The sequence below is a fragment of the Pongo abelii genome, chromosome 5 (assembly GCF_028885655.2).
Source record: "Pongo abelii isolate AG06213 chromosome 5, NHGRI_mPonAbe1-v2.0_pri, whole genome shotgun sequence".
Lineage (NCBI taxonomy): Eukaryota > Metazoa > Chordata > Mammalia > Primates > Hominidae > Pongo > Pongo abelii.
This window is the reverse complement of record NC_071990.2, coordinates 90,649,925-90,677,344: the sequence shown is the minus strand read 5'-3', so window position 1 is coordinate 90,677,344 and position 27,420 is coordinate 90,649,925. Positions and strand designations below refer to the sequence as shown.

General features: G+C 44.8%; 1 protein-coding gene and 1 long non-coding RNA gene across 11 annotated transcripts in view; one reads left to right on the top strand and one right to left on the bottom strand.

Moving 5' to 3' along the window:
• BACH2 (BTB domain and CNC homolog 2) overlaps window positions 1–27,212 on the top strand; it is a 367,628-nt gene extending 340,416 nt beyond the window's left edge. For all 9 annotated transcript variants that reach the window (XM_054557878.2, XM_024249013.3, XM_054557879.2 and 6 more), the window contains 3 exons: window positions 3,394–4,986; window positions 16,961–17,167; window positions 22,414–27,212. In XM_054557878.2, the coding sequence (XP_054413853.2) occupies window positions 3,394–4,986; window positions 16,961–17,167; window positions 22,414–22,896 (2,283 nt within the window). In that variant the 3' untranslated portion in view covers window positions 22,897–27,212. The remainder of the gene's footprint in view (window positions 1–3,393; window positions 4,987–16,960; window positions 17,168–22,413) is intronic.
• Window positions 3,260–15,771, bottom strand: LOC129059992 (uncharacterized). 2 transcript variants are annotated; one of them, XR_008526286.2, is made up of 6 exons: window positions 15,699–15,771; window positions 10,998–11,081; window positions 8,347–8,435; window positions 7,458–7,592; window positions 5,082–5,231; window positions 3,260–3,625 (listed from the first exon to the last, which is right to left on the bottom strand). It is a non-coding gene; the product is annotated as an uncharacterized LOC129059992 (long non-coding RNA). The 2 variants fall into 2 exon arrangements; XR_008526287.2 differs by lacking the exon at window positions 10,998–11,081 and having other exon boundaries at window positions 15,699–15,752.
• Window positions 27,213–27,420: the final 208 nt, after the last annotated feature.

Sequence of the window (27,420 nt, the reverse complement as noted above, 5' to 3'; positions counted from 1 at the left end):
TCCCCTCAGCAGTCTCCTATCCTGAACTTGCCTGGATTTCTCAGTTGACAACTACTCATATAATCTTGCAATGGCTTTTCCATTGTTGACTTACATTGTTACTTAGTTAACTTTTCATCATTTGTACCTCTTCTATAAAGCTAAATCTTAGATCTCTTGAGCACAGGCCTGAGTCCTGCACATATCCTTCCCTCACACCACTGAGCACAGAAGAAGAAACAGACTGGACTTGGTTTGGAATCCTAGCTCTCCACTGACTAGCACTGACCATGGATAAACTCCTTCACCTCCCTGCTTCACAGTTTCCTTATCTACAGAATAAGGGCAGTCATGCCTGCCTTGCAGGGCGTTACAAGAGCACAGTGCTGGGCACTAGGAGATACTTGGTAAATGATCATCATTCTGGCTCACCAAACAAAGCCTCACACACAGAAGCTGAGCAAAATCTTGCAGACTTAAATATGACAAAGCAGGACTGAAACCAGAATGGGAGAAGAGCTAGTTATGAGCTCTTGAACTTTCATGGTGAGGACACCATTTCCTCTGCCTTTGGGCTTAAGTGACAGTTTACAAACCAGGTTTTTTATCTGTGACTCTTTCATGACCATATGACGATCATTTCAAGCTCAGCAAGTCTCCTAAGCCTCAGTGATCTAAGGAGTGCCATTGATTTGTGATGTGGAGACTTTGCTCATTCACATCCTTGGTCCAATTCATACATTTAAGCATCAGCTCTTCCCTAAGCGGAGATGCTTTCTCCAGCTCCTTGCAGCCATGTGGCAGAGGGTGACTCCCAGTACTGCTTCCTGATCTGCAGATCCCCATGGATGTCCCTGGCTTCTTTAGAAATTTTCTTTACAAGAGGCCACAGTGGAAGATAGTGGTAAGGCTTACTTAAGACCTACAGCACCAAAAAAAAAAAAATGGTGATAAGGATGGGAGTATGAGAAAAACTGTGTGAACAGTATAAATAGCATTGAAATTAGTTTCCTACATTTCCCGTATAGTGAGCACCTTTGCCAAAACTCAAGAAGCGTCTTATCCACCCTTTTGGCAACTGGCACATTACAGAGGAGCATAGGATCATTACAAGGGCAGGGGTCAACTCTGCATTGATTTCACCATTTCTGTCTTTGTGGTGGAGCCACGTGGCAGTAAAGGAATAGGTCATGTGACATTCTTGTCATCTTCTTCAATTACCTATAAATATACATTTCCTTGTTTTTTTACTTTCTTTTAAAGATTCCTGGAAGAAAAGGACATGAAACAGATGTATTGTCAGTACTACATTTGCTGAACCTATTACCATGTCAGCTTAGCAGGATACAAAAGTGTCGGTCAGATGACGTCCTTTTTAATGCTGGTACTGTGACACGGGGCAAACAGAGACCCTTGCCTGCCTGCCTGCCTTTGGTTGATCGGTTCAGTTAGTTGATTTACATGATGCCTTGCTCCAAAAGTAACTTGAGACAACACCCTCTAAACATACTGTGTTGTCACCTTGCATACACAGTAGTAGTATGTTAGGACACAGTTTGACTTATGACATATTCGGTAACGTACAAGCTTTTAACAAGTATTTACCATGTTAGAGACCCCAGGTTAGATTAGATGCAAGGTTACAAAGACAGACAAAACCATTCCTGATCTGAAGGAGCTTTTGCTGTCTTATGGTAGAAACAGACACAATTAGGTATAATAAAAGGGAGATGGCAATGATTGCCCATATAGAATTTATAATGTGGGTCTAGCAGTCATGGCTTTTTGTTTTGTTTTTTTAACCAAATATGTCTGGACTCATCATCTGATAGAAAAAAAAATTTAATATGGAATCTTACTTGAGTACTTTAAAAAGATTAACAATTAAAATCCCGTTCAGTTACATGTCTAAGAAATTTCCCTTACTGGAAAGAATGCAATGATATGAAATCAGTGCTGCCCTGGAGAATCCAGCACGTCTCCTCATCTGGCTATGAGAGCTGAGAGGACAATGTCATTCATTCTCTCTAAGAGGACTGGAGAGCGCTCCCAAAGGAGTGAATGTCCAGGTTGAATCTTGAACATCAATTACAGGTCCTTGCAAGAATTTTGGCTCTGTATGCTGCAGTGAGTTTAATACACACAGAAGTCAGCTACAAAGTTCACCAGTTCACCTTGCTGTGCACTCACTCCCCCAGCTAAAATTTTGTATCACTGCTACCATACTTTCTAGCAAGGACCCCATGATTGCTGCTTTCATTTGATTTGTACAGGATTTGTAGACATGCCTCACCTTCCTGTGTGGTCAGCAGTGCTTGCAAGAACCTAGAGGATGTGTGGTTTTATGTGCAGGGTAAGGAAGCCTGCCCTGATGAACACCAGCAAGTTTAATCCATTTCCATCTGAAAAAACAATTGGCCTTAGGCAACATATTCTTAATTGTCTAAGGCATTGTGTGTGAGCGGGCATGCGTGCGGGCACACACATGTTTGTGTGCATATGCAAGCTGTGCATTAATAGCACACTTTCAATCTTTGTAAAATATAATGGATAAGCAGCAGATGACAGTAGGCTTAGCCCCTGAAGATTTACCAGGAAAAAAAGACAGCTGCATGGCAAAGCTGCTGCTAATAATTAGGGAAGGAATAGCCCATACCCTGTGCCACTCAGCAGCTTCAGCCATTTAAATGACAGCCGGTTTGTTTAACTCTGCAACCCCCATTCATTATGGGCCAGGGGTTGATTTCGCCTTGAGCACACCACTTTTGATTGTTGTCATCTCTGGTGAGATAATGAGATCATCATCATCATAAGATCAGGTAGGACATGATGACCAAAAGTCTCAAGTAGAAACTGTGATGGATGAGCAAAACAGGATTTGTTTTAATGTCTCTTTTAACATTGTAAGTGAGGAAAACCTATTTTTGCAACTCCCTGGACTTAGTTTTTTGCAGGGCCACATTGCCATTTTTGTGGTTGACAAGAAAACGTTAAGGCTCTCTTGGGCTCCAGCAAGCTGCAAGAAGTGTCACAACACTCCCCCCTCGTGTAGAATGGCTCTCAACAGGACTGATTGGGAGGGAAATTAATAGGCTCCCCATTGTCACCGTGCATTTTTGCCAGGATATTTCATTAGTGTAAACACTGAACCCGTTGTCATCTTGTTTAGCCACTTGACCCTGGTGATTTTCAATTCTGTCTGTGCTGTGATGGAGTACAACAGTGGCATGCACGAGACAGGCACTAATTATTGGAAGCAGAATCATTGCTGACCCAGTACTACAAGATTAACTGCCCCTTTGCAGTCTTTATTCTGGGACATTAGCACTGTCTGGTTATCTTGCTTCAGTTGAGGGATTCGGGACAATAGCAGTGCTGATGGTAACGTTGGCGATTTCCCTGTTTGTTTTGCAGGTCACGGCCAGGGGCTTTGGGCCGCTGTTACAGTTTGCCTACACTGCCAAGCTGTTACTCAGCAGAGAAAACATCCGCGAGGTCATCCGCTGTGCTGAGTTCCTGCGCATGCACAACCTGGAGGACTCGTGCTTCAGCTTCCTGCAGACCCAGCTCCTGAACAGTGAGGATGGCCTGTTTGTGTGCCGGAAGGATGCTGCGTGCCAGCGCCCGCACGAGGACTGCGAGAATTCTGCAGGAGAGGAGGAAGAGGAAGAGGAGGAGACGATGGATTCAGAGACGGCCAAGATGGCTTGCCCCAGGGACCAGATGCTTCCAGAGCCCATCAGCTTTGAGGCCGCCGCCATCCCCGTAGCAGAGAAGGAAGAAGCCCTGCTGCCCGAGCCTGACGTGCCCACGGACACCAAGGAGAACTCAGAAAAGGACGCGTTAACGCAGTACCCCAGATACAAGAAATACCAGCTTGCATGTACCAAGAATGTCTATAATGCATCATCACACAGTACCTCAGGTTTTGCAAGCACATTCCGGGAAGATAACTCTAGCAACAGCCTCAAGCCGGGGCTTGCCAGGGGGCAGATTAAAAGTGAGCCGCCCAGTGAAGAGAATGAGGAAGAGAGCATCACGCTCTGCCTGTCTGGAGATGAGCCTGACACCAAGGACAGAGCGGGGGATGTCGAGATGGACCGGAAACAGCCCAGCCCTGCCCCTACCCCCACGGCCCCAGCTGGGGCCGCCTGCCTGGAGAGATCCAGGAGCGTGGCCTCGCCCTCCTGCTTAAGGTCTCTGTTCAGCATAACGAAAAGTGTGGAGCTGTCTGGCCTGCCCAGTACATCTCAGCAGCACTTTGCCAGGAGTCCAGCCTGCCCTTTTGACAAGGGAATCACTCAGGGTGACCTTAAAACTGACTACACCCCTTTCACAGGGAATTATGGACAGCCCCACGTGGGCCAGAAGGAGGTGTCCAACTTCACCATGGGGTCGCCCCTCAGGGGGCCTGGGTTGGAGGCTCTCTGTAAACAGGAGGGAGAGCTGGACCGGAGGAGCGTGATCTTCTCCTCCAGCGCTTGTGACCAAGTGAGCACCTCGGTGCATTCTTATTCTGGGGTGAGCAGTTTGGACAAAGACCTCTCTGAGCCGGTGCCAAAGGGTCTGTGGGTGGGAGCTGGCCAGTCCCTCCCCAGCTCGCAGGCCTACTCCCACGGTGGGCTGATGGCCGACCACTTGCCAGGAAGGATGCGGCCCAACACCAGCTGCCCGGTGCCAATCAAAGTCTGCCCTCGCTCACCCCCCTTGGAGACCAGGACCAGGACTTCCAGCTCCTGCTCTTCCTATTCCTACGCGGAGGACGGGAGCGGGGGCTCACCCTGCAGCCTCCCTCTCTGTGAGTTCTCCTCCTCGCCCTGTTCCCAGGGAGCCAGATTCCTTGCCACAGAACATCAGGAACCAGGCCTGATGGGAGATGGAATGTACAACCAAGTGCGGCCCCAAATTAAATGTGAGCAGTCTTACGGAACCAACTCCAGTGACGAATCCGGATCGTTCTCGGAAGCAGACAGTGAGTCGTGTCCTGTGCAGGACAGGGGCCAGGAGGTAGGGAACCCACATAAATTCAAGCATGTGACCCACTCTCTAGGCCCTTTGTCTGGACTACTCCCTGCCCCCCACCACTCCCACATTGTTCTTACGTGCTGAGATTAAAGATGACGGTAGAGAGACTGCCTTCCCCATCCACAGAGGCAGGATGCTGAAGGTGATTCCACATTAACCACTTCAGTCCTAGAAAAGCACTTGATACTTGATCTGGATCTCAATACTCGACAAGCAGAGGCAAGCTGCTGAGTAAAAAAAACACTGAAGTCTAATGCATGAAGTACACTGAGGCACTCCAGACCCCCCTCTTTCTCCTCCCTCTCTCCCCTCCCTCTCTCCCCCTCCTACTTCTGCTTTAGAAGGATGCCATGTTCATCTCCCTCATCCTTGCCCTTCACCCCTTCAGCATAAAGGAAGATATAGAATCTCTTTCCAGGTTGATTGATTGAAACCAAATAGATCAACACTCTCCCAGCACCTTTTAGATTTTCCTTGTCAACGGAAGACCCCAGGGCCATCCCATGTCCATCACAGTGAAGGTGATGGAAGGCTCACCATTTATCCCGGTCCTGGGGTCATCACAGAAGCACCCTAGTCAGCCACACATAATGTATAATGGATCATTTCCCGAGCTCCCTCAAATGCTAGGAAGACATTTTGAGAAGTAGTGGGGTAGAGTAGCAGTTTCATCCACCCTGAAAGCAATGTACTTGCTAGGAAAAATGTCGAGAGGCTCCATGTGTGTTTTACCATTGCTGGAAGAGGGGAACAGGGGCAACAGCAGCCACATCATGAGCAAGACTCACAAGACTAAGGAGAGGAAAGAAGAGGCCCCCCCAGAGGACCCACCTCCCCAATAACATGAACATTCCCTAGAAAGACCTGAGAGAGTCTGTGTCGTGACCTGGCATTCACTGCACTGTCTTGCTGATTGACAAGGTACCAGCTTGAGACTGCTACCTGTGTCTCAGACCCCCCTCAGGAGCGGGACTGAACAAACCGAGTGACAAGTCCCTTCTCAGAGCTGTATATCCCAAAAACACAGGAAGAAATGAAACATGGTCCTCCTGAGGCCAGCAACCTTGGTACCCATCTGTGCTCTCTGGATGTTACCAGCCTCTGTAAGGCAGAGATGTTAACCCAGCCAGAAAGCAGAAATGCCATACGGGATGAGGTGGCTTTTCACAGAGCCACGTGCAGTTTATTCAGCCTCTACAAGATTGGCGAGAAGCACATGAGGTTTTAGTTTGGGCATGTTTTGAAACTAGATGCCAAAGTCCCCTGTGCCAACTGCAAAAGTGCCCTGTGGTCACTTTATTTGCTCGCTAGCCTGGTTTCTGCCCCTCTCTTAACTGCCTAGCAGACATGAGAAAGAGAAACACTGAAAGGATTTAATTTAAAATAAATTAGAAAGGAAATTTGAATGGGAGCTATTCCCATGCGAATATACCACCTCCCCTTAGGTTTGGGGTGGCGGGTTGTGCCCAGTGCCCCAAGCCAGGCTCACATCTGTGTCACTGACATTGGGAAGATTGAGCTTTCCTGAAAATAGTGAAAGGCTGTGTTTTTTCTCTCCTCACTCATTCTTTCCCTCTGGCCTCTTTTGTGAGGTTTTCCTTTTGTTCTGAAACTGTGAATGAGCGTGCCTGATGTGGAAGGCAAGTCACTGCGTCCACCTCATCCGCATCATGGCTTCTTACCAAGGACTGGTGGAGGAAGAAGTGCACAAAGGCCTGCAGTCTTTGTTTTTTGTCTCTCCTTTAAGAGGAGCCTAGGGACGGGCGTGGTGGCTCAGGCCTGTAATCCTAGCATTTTGGGAGGCCGAGGTGGGTGGATCACTTGAGCTCAGGATTTCAAGACCAGCCTGGGCAACATGGTGAAACCCCATCTCTACCAAAAATATAAAAAAATAGCCGGGCATGGTGGCTCATGCCAGTAGTCCCAGCTACTTGTGGGGCTGAGGTGGGAGGATCACTTGAGCCCAGGAGAAGGAGGTTGCAGTGAGCTGAGATGGTGGCACTGCACTCCAGCCTGGGTAACAAAGTGAGACCCTATCTCAAAAAAAAAAAAAAAAAGGCTGGCCATTAAGCTCAAGGGAGGGTGGTGTTTTTATGACATTTGCATATGTTCAAAGAACTGTCAGTTTCAGATACATCTTCTTTTGTGCCCCCCAACCCTCACCGCCAATATCCCAAAAGAGAGCTTAAAGTCTTGGGGCCACAGCAAGAACACATTTTTTGTGTGTGTGTGTTGGGACCATGTCAGTTGTTTACTTTAGAACTAAAAATAGTAACTCAATTAAAAGGAGGACTCATTCAACCTGTAAAATAGTCATGAACGAGGACTAGCCTTCCCCCCCTTGAGAAATACCCCTACTTTTAAAAATACTCTTGGGGAGGGATAGCATTGGGAGATATACCTAAAGTATAATAATAATAAATAAATAAATAAATAAATACTCTTATTCTTACCTTTAAAAAAGGAATCCATGGCTGGATGTGGTGGCTCATGCCTGTAATCCCAGCACTTTGAGAGGCCGAGGCAGGTGGATCACAAAGTCAGGAGATCGAGACCATCCTGGCTAACACAGTGAAACCCCGTCTCTACTAAAAAATACAAAAAAAAATTAGCTGGGCATCGTGGCGGGCGCCTGTAGTCCCAACTACTCGGGAGGCTGAGGCAGGAGAATGGCGTGAGCCCGGGAGGCGGAGCTTGCAGTAAGCCGAGATCGCGCCACTGCACTCCAGCCTGGGTGACAGAGCTAGACTCCGTCTCAAAAAAAAAAAAAAAAAAAAAATCCATCTTCTGCATTCCTGAACAGTGAAAGAAGAGACATTTACCAAAGCTCTATGCCATTTTGGAAATCATAGCCCCTCTCAGTGGTACAGTTTGGACAGGACAGTTACAGTAAAACTAAGGTTTTACCCAATTTGACATCTTAGTTTTCCTAGAGTAGAGGAGGTTAGGTTTCCAAGAACTGTTTCAGGGACTTGCCATGACTGCTGCTCAAGGAGTTGATAACCTGCTTTAGGGTGTTACTTTGACCCTGGTTGAAGTATTATCGCCAGTAATAGTGCTCAAGGCAGATCCTTTTCCACAAGTCAAAACTTGTTTTCCTGAACTGATCCAGAAGAAGCCAGCATCTGTTGGGCTAATTCTGCCCTGCCCTGCTTTCATATGAGATCCAGGTGCCTTCTCTTTCAAGTGAACCCCATGGAGACACCAGAGTCAGAAATCAAGACAGGAGTTTCCACCCCTTGCCAGACACCAGTCTAATACTTCACGTGTGTTTTCCCAATCTGTCTTCCTCCACCCTGTAGGGAGCCAAAATGTTAGATCAAAAGTAAAGTGTTAACATACCTTGTATTCTGTAAGATGTTGTACCATGTTAAGCAGCCCTTCCATCTCACAGTCATTGGCTTCTCCCATCCTTTTTAACTGTTCCCTAGCTTCAAGAAAGATCAAATTAGCACAGTATCATCCTTTATCAATAATCGGCTTTTTAAAATGACATTCTTTTTTAAATTCTAGAACACAGCATACCCAGCCCCAAACATACCAAATTTAACAGGCTTTCTCTTTGCCTACAACAATATACAAATATATATTCACTTCTCTGTGGGTTTGGGTTTTATTTTAATGGCATTATGTTGTAGAGTTAGCAGCTTCCTTTTTTCACATAGCTGTCTACCATGCACATGGCTGTAGGTCGATCACACAGGGCCAAGACATGTTTCTCCAATATCTCTGGTTCTCGTAAATCGTAGTTCATTCAGCTGTCACTTATCACCAGACATTTCAGTTGTTTTCAGTTTTTCCCTCTGATAAACATTGCTGCAATAAACATTTTGTGACCCTACTGTTAGTAGTGGTGCGTTTATTTTTGTGGGTTAGTTTCAAAGATGGGCTAAAGGTTGTGCCCATTTATTAAATACTACCTAATGACTTACCCAAAATGTTGTAGCAATTCACATATCCGTCAGCAACTTAGAGTGTCCAATTTCGCCTATTCTTGCCCATACTAGTTGTCACCAGTCTTTTTAATTTTTGCCAATTTGATGGGCAAAAAATGGTGACTACTAATGAGGCTGACATCTTGTTTTATGTGTATTGAACATTTATATTTCCTTTCCTGTGAATTGCTGGTTTACCTCTTTGCCCATTTTTCTTTTGTATTGTTTAACTTATATCAACATGTAGGAATCTTAATCCCTAATATTAGGAATATTAACCCTTTCTCATAAATGTTGCTTAGATATTCCCTTAGTCTGCTTCTTTATTTATTGTACCTTATCTCATATAAAAAATTTTTAGTTTTATGTAGTCAAGGTGTAAGTCTTTTTCTTTATGACTTCTGGATTTGCTATATTCCTGAAGAAGTCAGGTTGGGAATTTTTTCTTCCAATAAAAAAAAATGAACAAGTCACGTAAGTGAAAATCACAAAACAGTATGCACAAGGTCCTAGTTCGTTTCCTAAATATACACACCATATAAATAAAATCAGTATAGAGAATAAGAAAAAACTGGGAGCACCATTGGAGAGGAGTGTAGGGAAAGTTTCATTTCTTTGTATGTCTGAAATGTTTGAATTTTATGTATGTATATCTTGCACAGGTTTATTTTTTAAGACATAATTCCCATATCATAAAATTCACCCTACTAAGATGAACAATTCAGTGGTTGTTGGTATATTCACAGTGTTGTACAACCATCACCACTATGTAATTCCAAAACATTTTTACCGCTCTAAAAGGAAATGCTGTACCTATTGGCAGTTACTCCTCATTGCCCACTCCCCTCAGCCCCAGGCAACCAGTAATCTACCTTCTGTCTCTGTAGATGTACTTGTTTGAGGCATTTGTATAAATAGAATCTTGCAAGATGTGGCCTTCTGTGTCTAGCTCCTTTCACTTTAGCATAATGCTTTGAAGGTTTACCCTTGCCAGTGATGTACTCACCAGGTATATTGTCATGTATTAGTGCTTTATTCCTTTTCATTGCTGAGTAATACTCCATTATGTCGATCCATTTTGTTGACTAATACCACATTTTGTTGTTCATTGGTTGAGGGCCATGTGGGTTGTTTCCACTTTGGGGCTATTATAAATAATGCTGCTGTGAGCATTTGAGTACAAGTTGTTTTTAAGACATGTTTTCAGTTATTTCCATAATATTCCTAGGAGTGGAACTGCTAAATCATGTAAGTTTGTATTTAACCTTTTGAGGAGCTACTAGACTGTTTCCAAAGTGGCTATACCATTTCAAATTCCCACCAGCAGTGTATCGGGGATCCAGTTCCTCTGCATCCTCGCCAACACTTGTTATTGCCCATCTTTTTTGTTAATGCCTTCTAGTGGGTGTGAGTAGTTATGGTTTATGTCATTATGGTTTATAGGTTAGTTTTTAAATGTTGGAAATTATAGAAAATCGCAGTCATTTTCCAAAGTAGTGAGCCTCTTAGTAAGACAGCTTTGTAACTGGACCATTTCTACTTAATTGTAGATTTTAGTAAAGAAGCACCACAGAGAGTTTCTTTGCACAATCAAAAGTATGGATTTTTGGACTTGCTTTATTAACATGTTTTACATTGAGAGGGATAAAAGTGTATGAGAGTAAGAGAGTGTGTTGGGGGCAGGCAGGGGGCGGGAGAGAGAAGGAAAGAGAGAGATAAAGTCCAGAGAAAACATGGAAATGGTACAGAATAGAAGAGCCGTCTGACTCTAACTCTTCCCACCCAAATGCTGACTTTGAGACACATGTTGTATGTAAAATTTTTACAATCATTTTTGTGGTTTGGTGAATCAGGCAAGTTTTTAGAAGTGTCTGTAATTGGTCTACTTAATAAGAAGAAACCTTGCTGGGCAGCATAGAAATCAGTCATATTTCTAATTAAAACAGTGTTTTTATGTTGTCTAGAACATTGTGAGTGTCTGGAATTCCAAAGCACATGTCTGTAAGACGAAACCATGTGACAAAGATAGTTAGGGCTGATAAACAGAAATAATAATACCTTGTATCTATCAGGCAGTTGAAACTTTCCCAAGCACTTTCTCCACCTGTCATCCAGTTGTATTCTTCATAGCAACCCTGTAAGCTAAGTAGGGCAGGCGTTATTGCCCTGTGACTCCTAGATCCTCCAAGAACTTTAGGACAGACAGAATGAAGACTTGCCTGAGATCACACAGCTAATTAATTGAAGTATCACAACTGAATCCCAAGTGTCCCGTATTTGTGCTAGAAACTGGACCATGAGAAGAGAGCGTGGAAGGACAATTGTGCAAGAAACATTTCTTTGCCTGGGAGGGGAGATTTTGTCATTGCCATCTGCCCAGCACTGAGCTGGCTGTCCTGGTTCCAGCAGCACTGGAATCATCTCCAATGGGCATATTGCTTCCTCCCTCGACAGCTCCCTGGGATCTGAGGGTCTCCTCAGAGTACAGGCGTTAAAGACTTTGGAGAGCTGACCACACCATCAGTGTCTCAGGGTATCATGCTAATGTGACCCTACTCCTATGGGTTTCAATCAACATCTGGTAATAAAACCAAGAAATGAAGTAGGAAAAAATATTAACAAACTAGTCTTCCACTGAGATTTCTATAGGAAATATTTGTTTCTGGCTTTTTCTGCAAAATTTGCAGCTACTTTCCTGCTTTTCCAGTAAACTTCACCCAGCAAACCAGAGACACTAGGCAAGTGAAATGTTTGTTGGGTGAGATAGATACAGCACCACTTGATTGCCACTCCTAAAAAAGATGCAGAGAAAACAAAGGTCACGGGGAAATCTACCAGAGCAAGAGAGTCATCATTTGGGGATGAGAATTTTTTTTCCCTTCTTTTGTCTTATATTTTATGAAAGAAGCTATATTTATATAATACATAATTTTTATATACTACTTAGAGAATAATATATATAATTATATAATACTTATATAATTTTTCAATGTTTCCTTTTAACTGGGAGGAAGGGGATGATGGTTTAGGCTGAAGAATGGTCGTGGCTGTTGGCAGGGAAGAGAAATAAAGCAGCCGATTTCTGTTTGGTGAGAAGGAAGCACCGGCATCCCAGGGCCCAGCCTACAGCCTCCCCTCTGCCTCGTTGGTGCAGACAGCATGCAAGGAGACATATGTAGGTTCCATGCACTGTCCAGATGTCACACCTGGACCTGAGAATCCCTGGACACACTGCAGGGACTATCCATTTTACTGACTGCTCAGGAGCTGGAGCCTAGCCAGGCGTGGTGGCTCACGCCTATAATCCCAACAGTTTGGGAGGCCAAGGAAGGAAGATCGCTTGAGGCCAGGAGTTTGAGACCAGCCTGGGCAACAGAGCGAGACCCTGTCTCTAAAAGAAAAAAAAATTTTTAAAGCTGGAATCTCCAGAAGAACTAACCCTCCTATAGCCATGCTTAGCAGGACAGGGCAGGTGCTGTGCTAAAAACCCACCTCGAGTCCTGCTCCTCCTGTTGTGTTCCAGAGGGGGAAGAGTCACCACTTTGCTGGGCTGAATAAAATCAACAGCAGCTTATTGTGCCAACTGTGGCACAGGCCTCTGGTGCCCTGTTTGGCCCTTGGCCTGCTGACAGTGGCTGCCCTGATTCTCCGAGTCTCTACTGAGAACCAAAGTGGTAGACCCCTGGCTAAAGAGTGGCGCCCATGAATCCCTCCTGCCTTTCCCCTTATATGCAGCCTGTGTGTCCGGAGCTGTATGTGGGTGGCTGAGTATAACTAGGGGGGCGGCGACAGTTCACAGGACTCTTCACCTCATCACATTGGGTGTTGGGACTCTTTAGGAAACCAAGCCACTGCTGCGAAGTGAGATCCTGGAGGAGTGAATGTGTGGAGGGACAGTTAATAAGATGTTAAGCCCAACTGGGCCTGTTTGGCTCAGAATAATTATCTAGAAGGAAAAGAGGCGGGCCTCAACCTTCTTGATGTGTTTCCACTTTCCAAGGCCTGCTGGCCTTCTCTGACTCCTTGGCCCCATTTGAGGAATGTTTTGAGGGCCGAGAGCCTGGGAGAGGCATGTCCTCCACAGGACCAAAGAGTCAGTGGCTACTCCTTATTTCCAGACAAGGTGTTCTTGGCTTGGAACTTACTACTCAAGAAACAGCACATGGATGTGGTCAAGTTCCCACCCATCCCGACCCGGTGCCTGTCCGAGAACACCTCAGAGACCCTTGCATGTCAGTGAACCTAAGTCCTCCCTTGCTAGAGGGGGAACCAAGACTTGTAAAGAGAAACAAGAGTGAGTTGGGGTTTTTTTCACCTGGGAGAAAGTCTATAGTTGACTATTACCTTTTCCTCTGACCCTCTTTAAAAAGCAGATTGTGCTGCAGCAGCTCTGCTGAAGTGTTGTATGGCTTTTTGTCTCAACGACTTTGAAACTAGCATTGTCCATTTTTCCTTTTTCCTGGCAACTCTCCCTCCTATTCCCCTAGTGTTTTATATTCACTGTCTGGATGATTTAAATACAGTAGCTCTTGGTATAGACATCCTTTTGACTTTCCCTGTGGCCTGAACTATAGGGATATCTTCTTTCTGAGAGTAAGTAAACACATTTAGAGCAGAAGCAGAATGGCTTTGTTGTCATCAGAGGGAAAACTCCACAAGCCCCCAAAGCGCCACCACCTCTGCTGCGTTGGAACATCCACATCTCCAACAGACAGACCTCTGTGTTCTGGAGACACCGTGCAGGATCTGAGTGTCTGTTTGTTATCCAACGGGTATAAGAGGGAAATCAAACATTCTTTCATATCATTAGAAGCCCTGTGCAAACACAGCCCCGTGCACAAAGGCCTTTCCCGAGCACATAACAAGGAGCTGTTTGTCTTGGCTGCCTGTCTTTAGCAGTTGGAGCAGGGCCAAGCCGACAGTGGTGTCATGGGCCCTACTGCGATTTTGCTTTCTTGGACAAAAATTTTACAGGTGTCATGGGACAGAGCTCACCAAGTAGAAGTTGAATCAGAGCACCCACTGGGAACCTTCAGTAAATGCCACACTGAACAAGCTCGGAGCTGTGATGGAACCTGACAAAGAGCTTGCACCCAACCACAGAAAAGTCAAATGATCATTTCGTACGTTTGCCTTTGTGCACGGGAATTGACTAGCCACACATGCCGGCAATCAGGACTCATGTCTGCCTGCAAGTGATGCAACCAAAGAGAAACCTGGGCTCAGGATCAAATGTCTTCATCCTCACTCCCTTGAAGAACACAAACTTAACCCTGCAGCATCTGAACACTATCGAGGGGTTGGTTTCTTCACCCAAGAGCATTTTGATCAGTTCAGCCCAGACCCATATGTTTTTCTGGCTGCTGGGATTCACTGAGTCCATTTATTCTGTCTCCTAGAGTGGCACTGTATAGTCCATTTGCCACATGCTGCACGTGGCTGTTGAGCCCCTGAAAGTGGCTAGTCTGAATTATGATGTGCTGTAAGGATAAAATGTGCTTTGGATTTGGAAAGTTTAGCACAAAAAAAAAAAAAAAAAAAACTGTAAACTATCTCATTAATAATTATATTAGCTACATGTTGGAAGTATTTTTATCTATTGAGTTAAATAACATACAGTATTCAAACTCATTTCACCTGTTTCTTTTTACTTCTTTTAATGTAGCTACTGGAAAATTTAAAATCACAAATGTAGCTCGTGTTGTTTGTATTAGACAGGGCTGGGCTAGCGCTTGAAGGAAGTTTAAGTTTGTAGTGCCATCTGCTGGCTTATCCGGAGCAGACGTGAACAAGAATGAAGCAATCTGAGCTAACCCGCACGTTGTCTCTTAGCCTGGCAGCACACAACCTTTTTATTCCAGGAGCTTCTGAAGCAGGACCAGACTGAACCCAGAAGCTGCTGAATCCCCAAGAGCCTCGGGAAGGAGAGTGACAAACTGCTCAAAGGTGTAAGCCTGTGTCACCTCATGGGTGCCAAGGAGGCTCTTGAGATAGAGTAGTGGTTTGCCGTTCACCTTCCGCACTTGGGGCTCTTTCATGCAGTCTTTTTCACTGGTTGCTATTCTTAAGAAATATTCCAGGCCAGGCACCATGGTTCACCCCTGTAATCCCAGCATTTTGGGAGGCCAAGGCGGGCAGATCACTTGAGACCAGGAGTTCAAGACCAGCCTGGCCAACATGGCAAAACCGCATCTCTACTGAAAATACAAAAATTAGCTGGGCATGGTGGTGCACACCTGTAATCCCAGCTACTTGGGAGGAAAGGCAGGAGAATCGCTTGAACCAGGGAGGTGGAGTTTGCAGTGAGTCGAAATCGCGCCACTCTACTCCAGCCTGAGTGACAGACCAAGACTCCATCTCAAAAAAGAAAAGAAATATTTCAGGCCAGGAATAGTGGCTCCCACCTGTAATACCAACACTTTGGGAGGCTGAGGAGGGAGAATCACTTGAGCCCAGGAGTTTGAAACCAGCCTGGGCAACATCACGAGACTTCATCTCTTTTTTTCCCCTTCTCTGTGGCGCAAGACCTCATCTCTACAAAAAAAAAAAAAAATTGTTTTAATTAACTGGGCATGGTTGTCCCAGCTACTTGGGAGGCCAAGGCAAGAGGATTGCTTGAGCCCAGGAGGTTAAGGCTACAGTGAGCTGTGATCATAACACTCCACTCCAGCCTGGGTAACAGAGCAAGACCCTGTCTCAAAAAAAAAAAAGAAAAAAGAAATATAAGCAATAATTTAACAACATAGTAAGGATACAAACCCATCCTTCAGGAGACTGCTGTCCTCACTTTAGATAATGCTTGTTTGCCTTGATTTGTCAAGCATTGGAATTTGTCAAGAATTGGAATTTTGCTGACAAGTACCTGCATCCAATGTCTATTGTTGCATAATAAATCACCCCAAAACTCAATGACCTAGAACAATAGTAATCACTTAACACCTCTCACAGTTTCTATGAGAAATGTGAATGTGAGTCAGGAATTCAGGAGTGGCCCATCTGAGCAGTTTGGGCTGAAGATCTCTCATAAGGTGAAGTCAGATGTTGGCTGGGGCTACACTCAACTGAAGGTTTGACTGGGGCTAGAGAATCTTTTTCTAGGGTGGCTTGTTCACATGACTGGCAAGGTGATGCTGGTTGTTGACTAGAGGCATCAGCCCCTCTCCACATGGGCCTCTCCACAGAGCTGCTTGAATGTCCTCGAGGCATGGCAGCTAATTTTCAACCTAGCCTCAGAAACTATACACCATTACTACTGCTGCATTCTGTTGGTCAAAAGGCAGGAAAATGCATCTCACCTTTTGATAAAGGAATGTCAACATTTAATTGTAAAATTGGAAAATAAATTCCCAAAGTGCCCAACACTTGTATAGCACTGTACGGCTTTTTTTAAATGCCCTATTTTTCAGATGAGGAAATTGAATCTCAGAGAGGTGGAGTAGCTAGCCTGAGGTCTCATGTCTGGTGAGGATGAAAGCCCGGTTCTTTTGACTCCTACTATATGCTGGTGAAGCCTATCCAAGTTATCTCCTCCTATCTCCCATATGCTATTGTAACTAAGAATCACACTGGGTTTTTTGTGTCTCCAGCATTTTCAAGATACGTGGGGCTCTCTTCATTCAGGTGCTTTAGATATGTCCTTATGTGGTATCTCCCTATAACTTGTCATTTTATTGAGTTAGGCTGTAGGTCGTATGGAAGTACATTTCAACTAACTAGAATCTTTCTTACAAAAGTGCTACATCAATGAAAAATGACACATTTTCCAATATTGTTCATGTCATTTGCTTCAAAAATCTCAGAGACAATAACATTGCAATATATGTGTTCTTATTCTGTTTGATTATCCAGGTATTATTACATCTTATCTGTCTTTAAACAGGAAATAAGTAATCACTGCTTGCTTTCAGTAGTTTCCATATTACATGGTCCTCATAAAAAGGAGGTTTTATCATTTTTGATGTTCCGCTTGCCAGAATTAAAATCCAGCTGCCATAATCATTTTCTGTTATTCTTGGTTTCAGGTAAAACTTCCTTTTCCTGTAGATCAAATCACAGATCTTCCAAGGAATGATTTCCAGATGATGATTAAGATGCACAAGCTAACCTCAGAACAGTTAGAGTTCATTCATGATGTCCGACGGCGCAGCAAGAACCGCATTGCGGCCCAGCGCTGCCGCAAGAGGAAACTGGACTGTATTCAGAATTTAGAATGTGAAATCCGCAAATTGGTGAGTTGACCCATCCATTGTGATCAGCAACCTGAAGTGACCAGGAGTAATGTAAAGTAACAGCAATGAAAGTTGGAAAAGTAGACAGAAGAGTCACCCTTTGGGGAAGTTTGGGTTTATTTTTTAAGAAGTTTCTCAACAGAAATAATAGCTTTACATCTGCTGTGTGTGTGTGTGTGTGTCTGCACACGCATGCATGCGCACAGGTGTGTAATGGTGTGTCAAAATTTTATATCCTTCAATCATTATTCATATAGAGGTAGTTATTTTATATTTTCCATCCAACATGTGAAAATAACTGATGTTGGCCAGGCGTGGTGGCTCACGCCTGTAATCCTAGCACTTTGAAAGGCCAAGGCGGGTGGACCACTTGAGGTCAGGAGTTTGAAACCAGCCTGACCAACATGGTGAAATCCCATCTCTACTAAAAATATGAAAAATTAGCCGGGCATGGCAGCGCGTGCCTGTAGTCCCAGCTATTCGGGAGGCTGAGGCAGGATAATCACTTGAGCAGGGGAAGTGGAGGTTGCAGTGAGTGGAGATCACACCACTGCATTCCAGCCTGGGTGATAGAGTGAAACCCTGTCTCAAAAAAAATGAATAAATAACTGATGTTAATTATGAGCATCTGTGGTCCAGGTATTCTTCTAAACTGTTTTTGTGGATGATCCCATTTAATCCTCACATTACCACTATGACTTAGGCACTCCTTTATCCCCGTTTACAGAGGAGGAAACTGCAGAAAGGCTGGAAAACTTCCCAGTACTTGGTAGAACTTGAATGCAAACCCAGGTGTCTGATTCCAAATCATGTCTTTTACCACCGCTTTCTCCTGCCTCCTGGCAGAAGAGAATGGAATAGAGATAGGATGCCTACCTGCAGAGGGGCCATTGCTCAGGAGATGATCTCCTGACATTCTTTGCAGCCCCAGGGTCCTTTCTTTTGCAATTCTGCCTCAAGGTGGCTGTCATCGCCATCCCTGTACCTGAGAGTATTTTGTCACAGAAAACAAACTCCTGTCTCCCAGGCTCCCCCGTACTCAGAGCTATGTGCCCCCGCCCCTTCTCCTTGATAAGCAACCATAAGCTACAGAAGGTAAATCCAGGTGACCTCTGGCTCCTGACTGTAGCTTTGAAGACAACCAACTCAACCTCCTTCAGCTCCACCTTTCTGCCACCAAATAACAGAAACTCATCTCAGGTGCCATGTCTGTGTCAGGCTGAAGAAGAGGCAGGCCACATGGTATGGTCATGATCTAAGTGTGGCTCCTCAGACTGTTTGCAGCACCTCCTGGCCTGATGGTGAGCCACCAGCTAATGAGAACGAAAGCACAAGGATGAAATGTTAGAAAAGCACAGGATGTTATATGTTATCAAAATAGCCCTGGACTTCAGGGTTTTTTGTTATTGTTGTTGTTGTTGTTTTGTGGGTTTTTTTGACACTCACCACCAGGGAAAATGTCTGTGTTTAGCAGCTCCCATCACCAACAAAGAAAGTCCAAGCTTCTTAGTAGGACATCTCCTGCCCTTTGTGTTCCAGTCTGTAGCTACCTCTCCAGTGTCACCATCCACTCCCTTCCTAGGGCTTGATCCCTGATAAAATCAAACTCTGCACTTGTGCCTATGCCATTTCCTCTCTGCCTTGGACATTCCTCCACTTTTTCTATCTCCTTTGTTCTTTAAGAGTCAGGTCATGGCTGGGCACCATGGCTCACACCTGTAATCGCAGTACTTTGGGAGGCTGAGGCAGGAGGATCACTTGAGGCCACAAGTTTGAGACTAGCCTGGGCAATATAGCAAGACCCCATCTCTAAATGAATGAATGAGTCAGGTTATGCATCACCTCTCTAGGAAGCTCCTTTCCTGAGTCCCCAGTTAGGCTGGGCACCTGCCCGTGGAAGTCTGATCTGACCTGTGGCTTAGTGCTTATCACTTACTCTTGAGTTATCTTTACATATGTCTGTCTCCCCAGCCCTCAACTGTCAGTTCCTCAAGGACAAGGACAGTGACTTGATCATCTCTAAATATCCAGTGTTGGACCCATTGCTGGCGCCCAGAAAATGCCTATTGCCCTAAAATTTACTGGATATTGTGACTATTCACTTCAGAGGATTATGAGTTTCTTCTTTCTTTCAAATATTGCCTTAACATTGTTTAATGTTGTTAAACAACAAAATTTAATTTAAATCACATAAGGAGACGACATTCCTGCTGGTGAGTGTGGGTCTTCTGAAAGCCTGCTGGGCTTAGGTAGTTAAGTCCACTGGGTGTGAGTCTACAGGGGCCTAGGCACATGTCTATAGTGCCCTGCACTCCTCTTAAGGTAGTAAAATAACTTCAGTCACCCACATTTGAGAAATGCCTGGTTTTGGTAATTTGCATTCTGCTTAGTGTAATTTTGTGATACTGAACAAATAAAATCCAAGCCACAGACCAGGCAGATATCTAAAGCACTTTGCTAGCATTTTTCAACCAAAAAACCAAAAGAGCATTATCTAGTTCTCCAACCACTTTTTGGCATCCCCTTAAATAATACGTTGTGTTTCAGTGCTGAATAAGAACACATTCATCAGTGTACGTCTGTGACTGACAGCTTCATGGTTTTAACCAAAGCATGATTTGCAATGCCTTTCCTGCTGCTGTCACACGCAGCACCTCATTTTCTTCCCCCTAGAAAGTGGCCTGGAACATTTAACAGATGAGTAGGCCTGGAGGGGTCAGTGCTTTGGCCGGGACAATGTGGCAGAGTGATCCTGTGGTTCCTCTCCCAGCACCCAAGCAGTATTGCCCCTCACTTTGCAGATTTCTGTACTAAAAGGGGAGAGCTCCAGGTTGCACAGCCACCCATATAGGTTTTTTCCCTAAGGAGACATCCCAGATGTGTTTTGTTTCTTATCCGCCACCCTGTGGTGAGGATGCTATGTCCTGACAGGGATGGCGCTGGTGGGCGTTGCGGCTTCCACCTCTCCCCAAGTCCCTCCCTGCCCAGTCCCCAGCAGGCCCCGCACTCACTCCTCACTCCCACGCCGTCTCCCACACACCCGCCACTCAGCTGTTGCAAACTCGCATATGTATTTCCCTCAAGTTGCACTTGTACATCTGTTTATTTTTCATTTTTAAAACATATTTTCTTGATAAATTTATAAATATTTTAGCAGGTGCCCTTTCCCGGTGTAAATCTCTCTTTCCGACACACATGCCCACACCGCCTGCCAGATTGCATTCATGTTACGGCACATGCAGCTCCCATGTCAGAGACCTGTTCCTTGTGCGTGTCGCATGCCTGCTCCTCCCTTTCTCCTCTTCATTTTCTCTCCCATCCTCTTCTCCTGCCTGCGCTTGCAAAGGGTTGGTGAGAACTGACTTCATGCTGCTTCAGATGCCCCTTTTCTTCATCCACTTCATTGTGTGTGCCTCATGGAACCCCATCTCCTCCCCTCACCCTCACACAGTTGTTTTTTTTTTTTTTTTTTTTTGAGACGAAGTCTCGCTCTGTCACCGAGACTGGAATGCAGTGGTACAATCTCGGCTCACTGCAACCTCCACCTCCCAGATTCAAGCAATTCTCGTGTCTCAGCCTCCTAAGTAGCTGGGATTATAAGCATGCACCAACACACCCAGCTAATTTTTTGTATTTTTAGTAAAGACAGGGTTTCACCATGTTGGCCAGGCTGGTCTCGAACTCCTGACCTTAAGTGATCTGCCCATCTCAGCCGCAAAGTGCTGGGATTACAGGCATGACCCACCATGCCCAGCCCCCTTCTCACAAATGTTGATGGTAAAACCTTAATTAGTCTCCAGTCTGCTGCTGAAGTCATCTCTCTATTGGGATGGTGAATTTCAGTAACACAGGAGCGTGTGTAGGATTTTGTTTAAGGAGAAGAACATCTCAGAACCTTGGGCTAGTACGCAAGGGTTCAGGTTCCATCCTTACTTCTCCCTTCCCAAGTCGGGGAGAATCACTGCTCCAGACTGCAGTTTCCCCAGCTGTCCTAGGGAGGGTCCCTCCTGTTCAGTCTGCTCTGCTACCAAGGCCAGAGAGCCTGCTGATATTGGGTTCTATATGAAACTCCGTATGTTAGGCAATGATAGGAAATTGTTGATGACTTTTTTTTTTGTCTTTTTTTAAATAAACTTTTTTTTGGTTGGGGGAGACAGGGTCTCGCTGTGTCACCCAGGGTGAGTGCTGTGGCACCATCTCGCTCACTGCAGCTTCCACCACCCGGGCACAAGTGATCCTCCCACCTCGGCCTCCCAAGAAGCTGAAACTACAGGTGTGTGCCACCACACCTGGCTAATTTTTGTATTTTTTGTAGAGAAGGGGTTTTGCCATGTTACCCAAGCTGGTCTCAAACTCCTGAGCTCAAGCGATCTGCACAACTTGGCCTCCCATAGTGTTGGGATTACAGGTGGGAGCCACTGCACGCAGCCTGACTTACTTTTTTAGGAGCAGTTTTAGGTTCACAGCAAAATTGAACACACTATACAGAGAGTTCCCATATGGTCCTGTTCCCACACACACAGCCTCCCCCACTGTCAGCATCCCCCACAAAGTGGTACATGTGTTACTCAATGAACCTACACTGACACATCATTATCACCCAAGTCCATAGTTTGCATTAGAGTTCACTCTTGGTGTTGTATGTTCTATGGTTTTGGACGAATGTATAATGACATGGATCCACCAGTATAGTGTCATACAGAGTGGTTTCACTGCCCCCAAATCCTCTGTGCTCCACCTGTTCAACCCCCTTTACCCCTAGCAACCACAGATCTTTTTACTGCCTCCATAGTTTTGCTTTTTTCTAAATGTCATATAGTTGGAATGGTAGATTTTTGCCTTTCAAAAATGGCAACCTGATACATTTGGGGGAGATTTTCAATCAGAAGATTGGGACTGAGAGTTTTTCATTTAACTCTCTACAAACCCCAAATTCCAGGAAACCAAAACATTGACTCTGAAGTTTTCTGATTGGTAATAATTTTGCCAGTTGTTTGCCCAGGCCTTGGAGAGGGATGAAGAGATGTCCTGGGGAAGGTGTTGGCATCAGATGGGAGGTGTGGCAGAAGCCCATGTCTGGGCCCCCTGAATATGTATCTTTAAGTTTCTAGAGCCTGACCTAGTCATTCTTGAGTTACATTATAATGGAGGATGCAAAACAAAGGCTGGAAAACCTCCTGAAACGAGGCCTTCTGTCCTCCAATTTAGGCTTGATCAACCCTTCTCTTTTTTTCTCTACTGTCCAGGTGTGTGAGAAGGAGAAACTGTTGTCAGAGAGGAATCAACTGAAAGCATGCATGGGGGAACTGTTGGACAACTTCTCCTGCCTTTCCCAGGAAGTCTGCCGAGACATCCAGAGCCCCGAGCAGATCCAGGCCCTGCATCGGTATTGCCCTGTCCTCAGACCCATGGACTTGCCCACGGCCTCCAGTATTAACCCTGCGCCCTTGGGTGCTGAGCAGAACATTGCGGCCTCCCAGTGCGCAGTGGGGGAAAATGTGCCCTGCTGCTTGGAGCCAGCTGCGGCTCCCCCTGGACCCCCCTGGGCACCCAGCAACACCTCCGAGAATTGTACCTCTGGGAGGAGACTAGAAGGCACTGACCCAGGAACCTTCTCAGAGAGAGGACCTCCTCTTGAACCCAGGAGCCAAACGGTGACCGTGGACTTCTGCCAGGAAATGACTGATAAGTGTACAACTGACGAACAGCCCAGGAAAGATTACACCTAGTGACTCGGCTTTGCCTCCCAGTCCGCACACCTCTCCCATCCAGGCGTTCTTCAGTCAGCCTGTGGCACTGTTCATCTGCTGTGCCGAAGAAACCGAGAACACATTTGGTGCACACTACAGCGGTCTTAGCAGCAATACTGTTCCGAAGTATTCTCTCCTCTTCTCGAGCAGGAGTGATAGTTACCTTCACAATGGTGCTACCCCTTGCCCAGGCAAGGAAAGACAGCAGTGATGACACTGTCTGTCTGTGGCTCAATTTCAGTCTTCACAGGGATAGACTACAACACCTCTAGGCCCCAACCACGGATTTTTTTTCTCAGTGGCCCATGTCACAAACCCTATCTCAGGAATTTCTTCTGAATGTTCAATTTTTTTCATTGAAGACAGCTTCTATACACATCAAAGTTTTATAGCTAGACTGTACATATTATATATAATATATATATAAAATATATATATATATATATATATCCATATGCAAAAGTCCTGCATGCCTCAACTTTCTCATCCTAAAACTGGAAACTTATTTCTCATTTAGAAACAGGTTCCAACATTCCTCTTCTTTTGTCTCTGATGCTAGAACTAGTTTGGTAACTGTTAACATGGTCATTTTTCTTGCTTCACAGTTCAATTTTCAATTTGTACTTATTTATGGACAAAATTCAGTGTTGGAAGCTTTTTCCCAAGGTTTTATTTCAGATTTCTTTTTTGTTTGGTTTGGTTTTGGCACCGCCAAGTGGTGTCATTTGAGCATTGTGGGTTTGTTTTTTGTTTGTTTGGGGGGTTTTGTTTGTTTGTTTTTGTTTTTGTTTTTTTTTTCCTTGCAGATACTGTACAGTAATGGTCAACTTTGCCACTTGCACTGAGTTTTGGGTCAAACCTATTTTCTTAAATGAAGTTGTAACTTCGGTATAACTCAAGTATACTGTATATTCTTTGCTTTTAGTTAAAAAAGTAAAACATTTTAGCGAATTAAAAAGCACTCAGGTGATAATTATGTAGGAAAAACAATCTTGCCAAATAATGAATTCATCCTAGGATGTGTAGACAATAATCTGCTTGAATATTTTTATATTTCATCTCCTCCCCACCTTTCCCTAAGCAAAGTTTAAATGCAGATAGAGAGTTCAGAGTTGATGCTGGATGTTCAGATTCCTAAGTGGGGAGAGACTTTGGACATCTCACTCAAAAGTACATCAGAAAAACAGGAATCCGTGATTTTATACCAGAACTCAGCAGGCATTGGCTCCTAGAAATCAAGTCAGAACGTTTTCACCCTGGGGGTAAGTCCCATTCATTTCAACACGTCCTGAGGCCTCGGCTTGCTCTTGGAAGTGTTGTGCAGTAGGACCTGCTCCCCTGAAGGACGGGGCCAACCAGCCACTGGCTTTCCTGCCCAGGCTCAGCCTCCCAGGACATCTGGCCTGAGGGGATTTGAATCACAGCCCCGAAGGTCCTGCCTTCACCCCGTTGGGAGAGAGCAGGGCATCCTGGCATCTGCGATCCATCCCTGACACAGGCTGACACATTCTTTCTCCTTTTGTTCTCCAAAGGCTTGGAGTTTTCTTCTGAGGTTTTTCTGCCAGTGTCTTGTCTGAAGGCAGACTTCATTCTGAGGCTTTGGACAAGCTATCACCGGGAACCCTCCCTGTCCCCTTCCCAAATCACACACATACCCTACCCTCACCTGATGATAATTTTCTCTTCTTGCTGCAAAACTGGTTGGCTTGCAACCCAGAGAGAGCAGCTTCCCTTGGCTCTGGGGCCGTGTTGGCCCCAGCCACGTTTACAGGAAGGTGTGCCCCAGAGGAGGAGGAATCAGCTCCCTCGCTCCAGTGGCCTTGGGTCCGGGTCTCGCTGAGCAGCCCAAGGGCCACTCCAGCCCGGCTGGGGAAGAGAGTCCTAAACGGTTTGATGTGGGGATGGGGTGGTGGTGGGCGGTGGGGAATAGATGGTTGACTTTGTTTCTTTATTTGTGCCATTGTTTGGACAATATTAAAGCTGCATGTAAAAGGGGAAATTAGTATATGATGTAGGCTAAAAGTGAAATCATAGTAACATATGTTTTAGTATTATTAACTTTTTTCTGTACAAATATTAGCACTAAATGTTTAAATATGTACGAATGCCAGAAATTTGTCAGTTCATGCAGTAGGATAAAAAAAAAAAAAAAAAAAAAAAAAAAGCTTTTCTTTTTAAACAGTTCCACTTTTAAAACCTGCCTCTGGGTTTTTGTTTTTTCTTGTGTTTGTGTGTGTGTGTGTGTGTGTGTGTGTGTGTGTGTGTGTGGTTGTCTGAAACAGATCTTGATAAAGCTCTGTGTTGGAGCTGCTGGTTTTTGTTATGGTTGTTGGAATTTCTTGGCCTACTAGGACAGTTCTGTGCTTCACCATGAGGTTTGCCTTTGTGGAGAACTGGTGACAGCAAGAATATAAACTCAGTGTGAATCACGTGATACTTCACAGGCGTGTGTTATGGTGGAGTCAGCTGACAGTATTTTGCTTTTTAACTCTATTGTTGCCTTTCCAAGGGACCTCTCCTTTTCTTTTAAAAAAAGAACACTTTCTCCTCATATCATAACCAGGTCCAACCCAGCTTCTTGGCATGAGGTTTACCCTGGTAACAACTCATGTGCAACTGGTAGTCTTGACCACATTCCATCCATTTCCCCAGGTTTCTGTGGTTCAGTAGCCCAGACCTGTTTGGCAGCCATTTCTAGGAGGGGCACGGTCTCTATTTCTCTCCACCCTAACTCAGACCTCACCTTCCTCCCACCCATCCCTGCCTTGCTTTTCTTCTTCTTCCCCCAACCTAACTTCTGCCATGGGAACTGGTTAAAAACACTGCTCTAAAAACCATCTTCCAATTTTGTAGAGATTTCTAACAAGTTATTTCATTCATAATCCACCATGAACAGTGACTAGCTTCGTGCAATTGTTCATGTGATGTGTGTGTGTCTTTTCCTATTCAGAACTATGTGCTTGTCAAAATTATTTCTGGGTTGATTCAAAGGGAGGACTTGCGGGGGACCAGAGTCCAAATGGCCTCAAGAGGAATTTTAAAACCCAGCCTGTCTCTTTTCTCTGGGATCCCTCAGTCAACCCCATGCCTTTTAGGAAAAAGAAAAGCTAGTGAACAGCAAGGAAGAGTGTTTGCACAGTACAGTAACATTTGGTTGTTCTTAATGCTCTTTTCTTAGAAAAATAAGAGATCCTCCAACCACGGGCTGTTTAGGAGGATGCCTGCTTGGGTCTCCAAATGGCTGGGGTAGGAATGGTTGTTGGGGCAGAGCCAGTGGAGGTGACCCTGAGACTAATGAACATCCCACCTAAATCCAGTCCTCCCCTTGGATCTGCCTTTGTCCTGCTTGTGTCTCTAGGCAACCTGTCTTCAAGTTGGTCAGGCTTTGGGCAGGTGAGTGGTTTGCTGTATGTGTTTGTTTCTCTGCGTTACCTGGGGGTGCCTTGATTAAAATTGAACTTTATTACATACTGATTCTGGAACAAAACAGTTAGAAAAACTTTAAAAAAAAAAAAAAAACCGACAAAGTTATGAGGCCATCCTGCTATTTCTCTTCTGAGTTCCCAGCAATGACTCAGGCATCAGAGATGATGCTGCAGTGGGAAACCTGACTGTGTGTGTCTGCAACTGAATGTTGTGCGAGTAATTTATTAACTGTCTTTCTAAAGGTTTGCTGCTTTTAAGATGCACTATAATTCGGGATGTAATCCTTATATTGCTTTTCCAAGGAAGTGAACAAAAGGCTAGTGATTAGTATGCCAACTGCCACGACTCCTTCAAAAGGAGCCAGGACCAGCGTCAAGACTCATGAGAGGACTGGCTAAAGTGAAGTGTGCACAGTGTGAAGTTGAATGCTGTTGTCAAGAGGCCTAAACCCACATTTTCTCTTTCAATATTTTATGATTGCCATCAAAGAAGAAGAAAAGGAACAGACAAAGATTTGAAAATGATAAGCCTGTTAAGACACCAAAAACTCCTGTCCCGTGAAGCTGCTTGACATCCTGTGGAGTAGCATAATCCTCTCAAAATGAGGAAGAGCTGCCTGCAAAGCTTTCTCAAGTCCCTATTTGGCTACCTACTTCTCTACATTATGCCCCATTTAAACTAGGAGCTGTTTTAGAAATGACTTCAAACTGCTCCACTGTTGCTTACAGTTTAGGAAGAGTCTCAGATCCAGAAGGAGCAAGAATCAAGTTTGGTCCTCAAATGACTGTAAATAGACTAAAGAACAAGGTGTTTTTTGTTTTTGTTTTTGTTTTTGTTTTTTAAGAATAAAGCTGTTTGTTGTATCATGAGTTAGTGTGTCTTCCCCAAATTGAAGACTGTGTTGGAAGTGCAATTTCTGGTGAGTCAGTCCACAATACAATGCCCTGAGTGGAGTTGGTATTCATACGGGAAGTCTGTGTGCACGATGCATTGTGTGTTGAAAGTGTATGTTTATAGTACTGCCCGAGCCATCTCATGACCCCAGCATCCAAAACCGATGCTGTAGAGCAGAACATA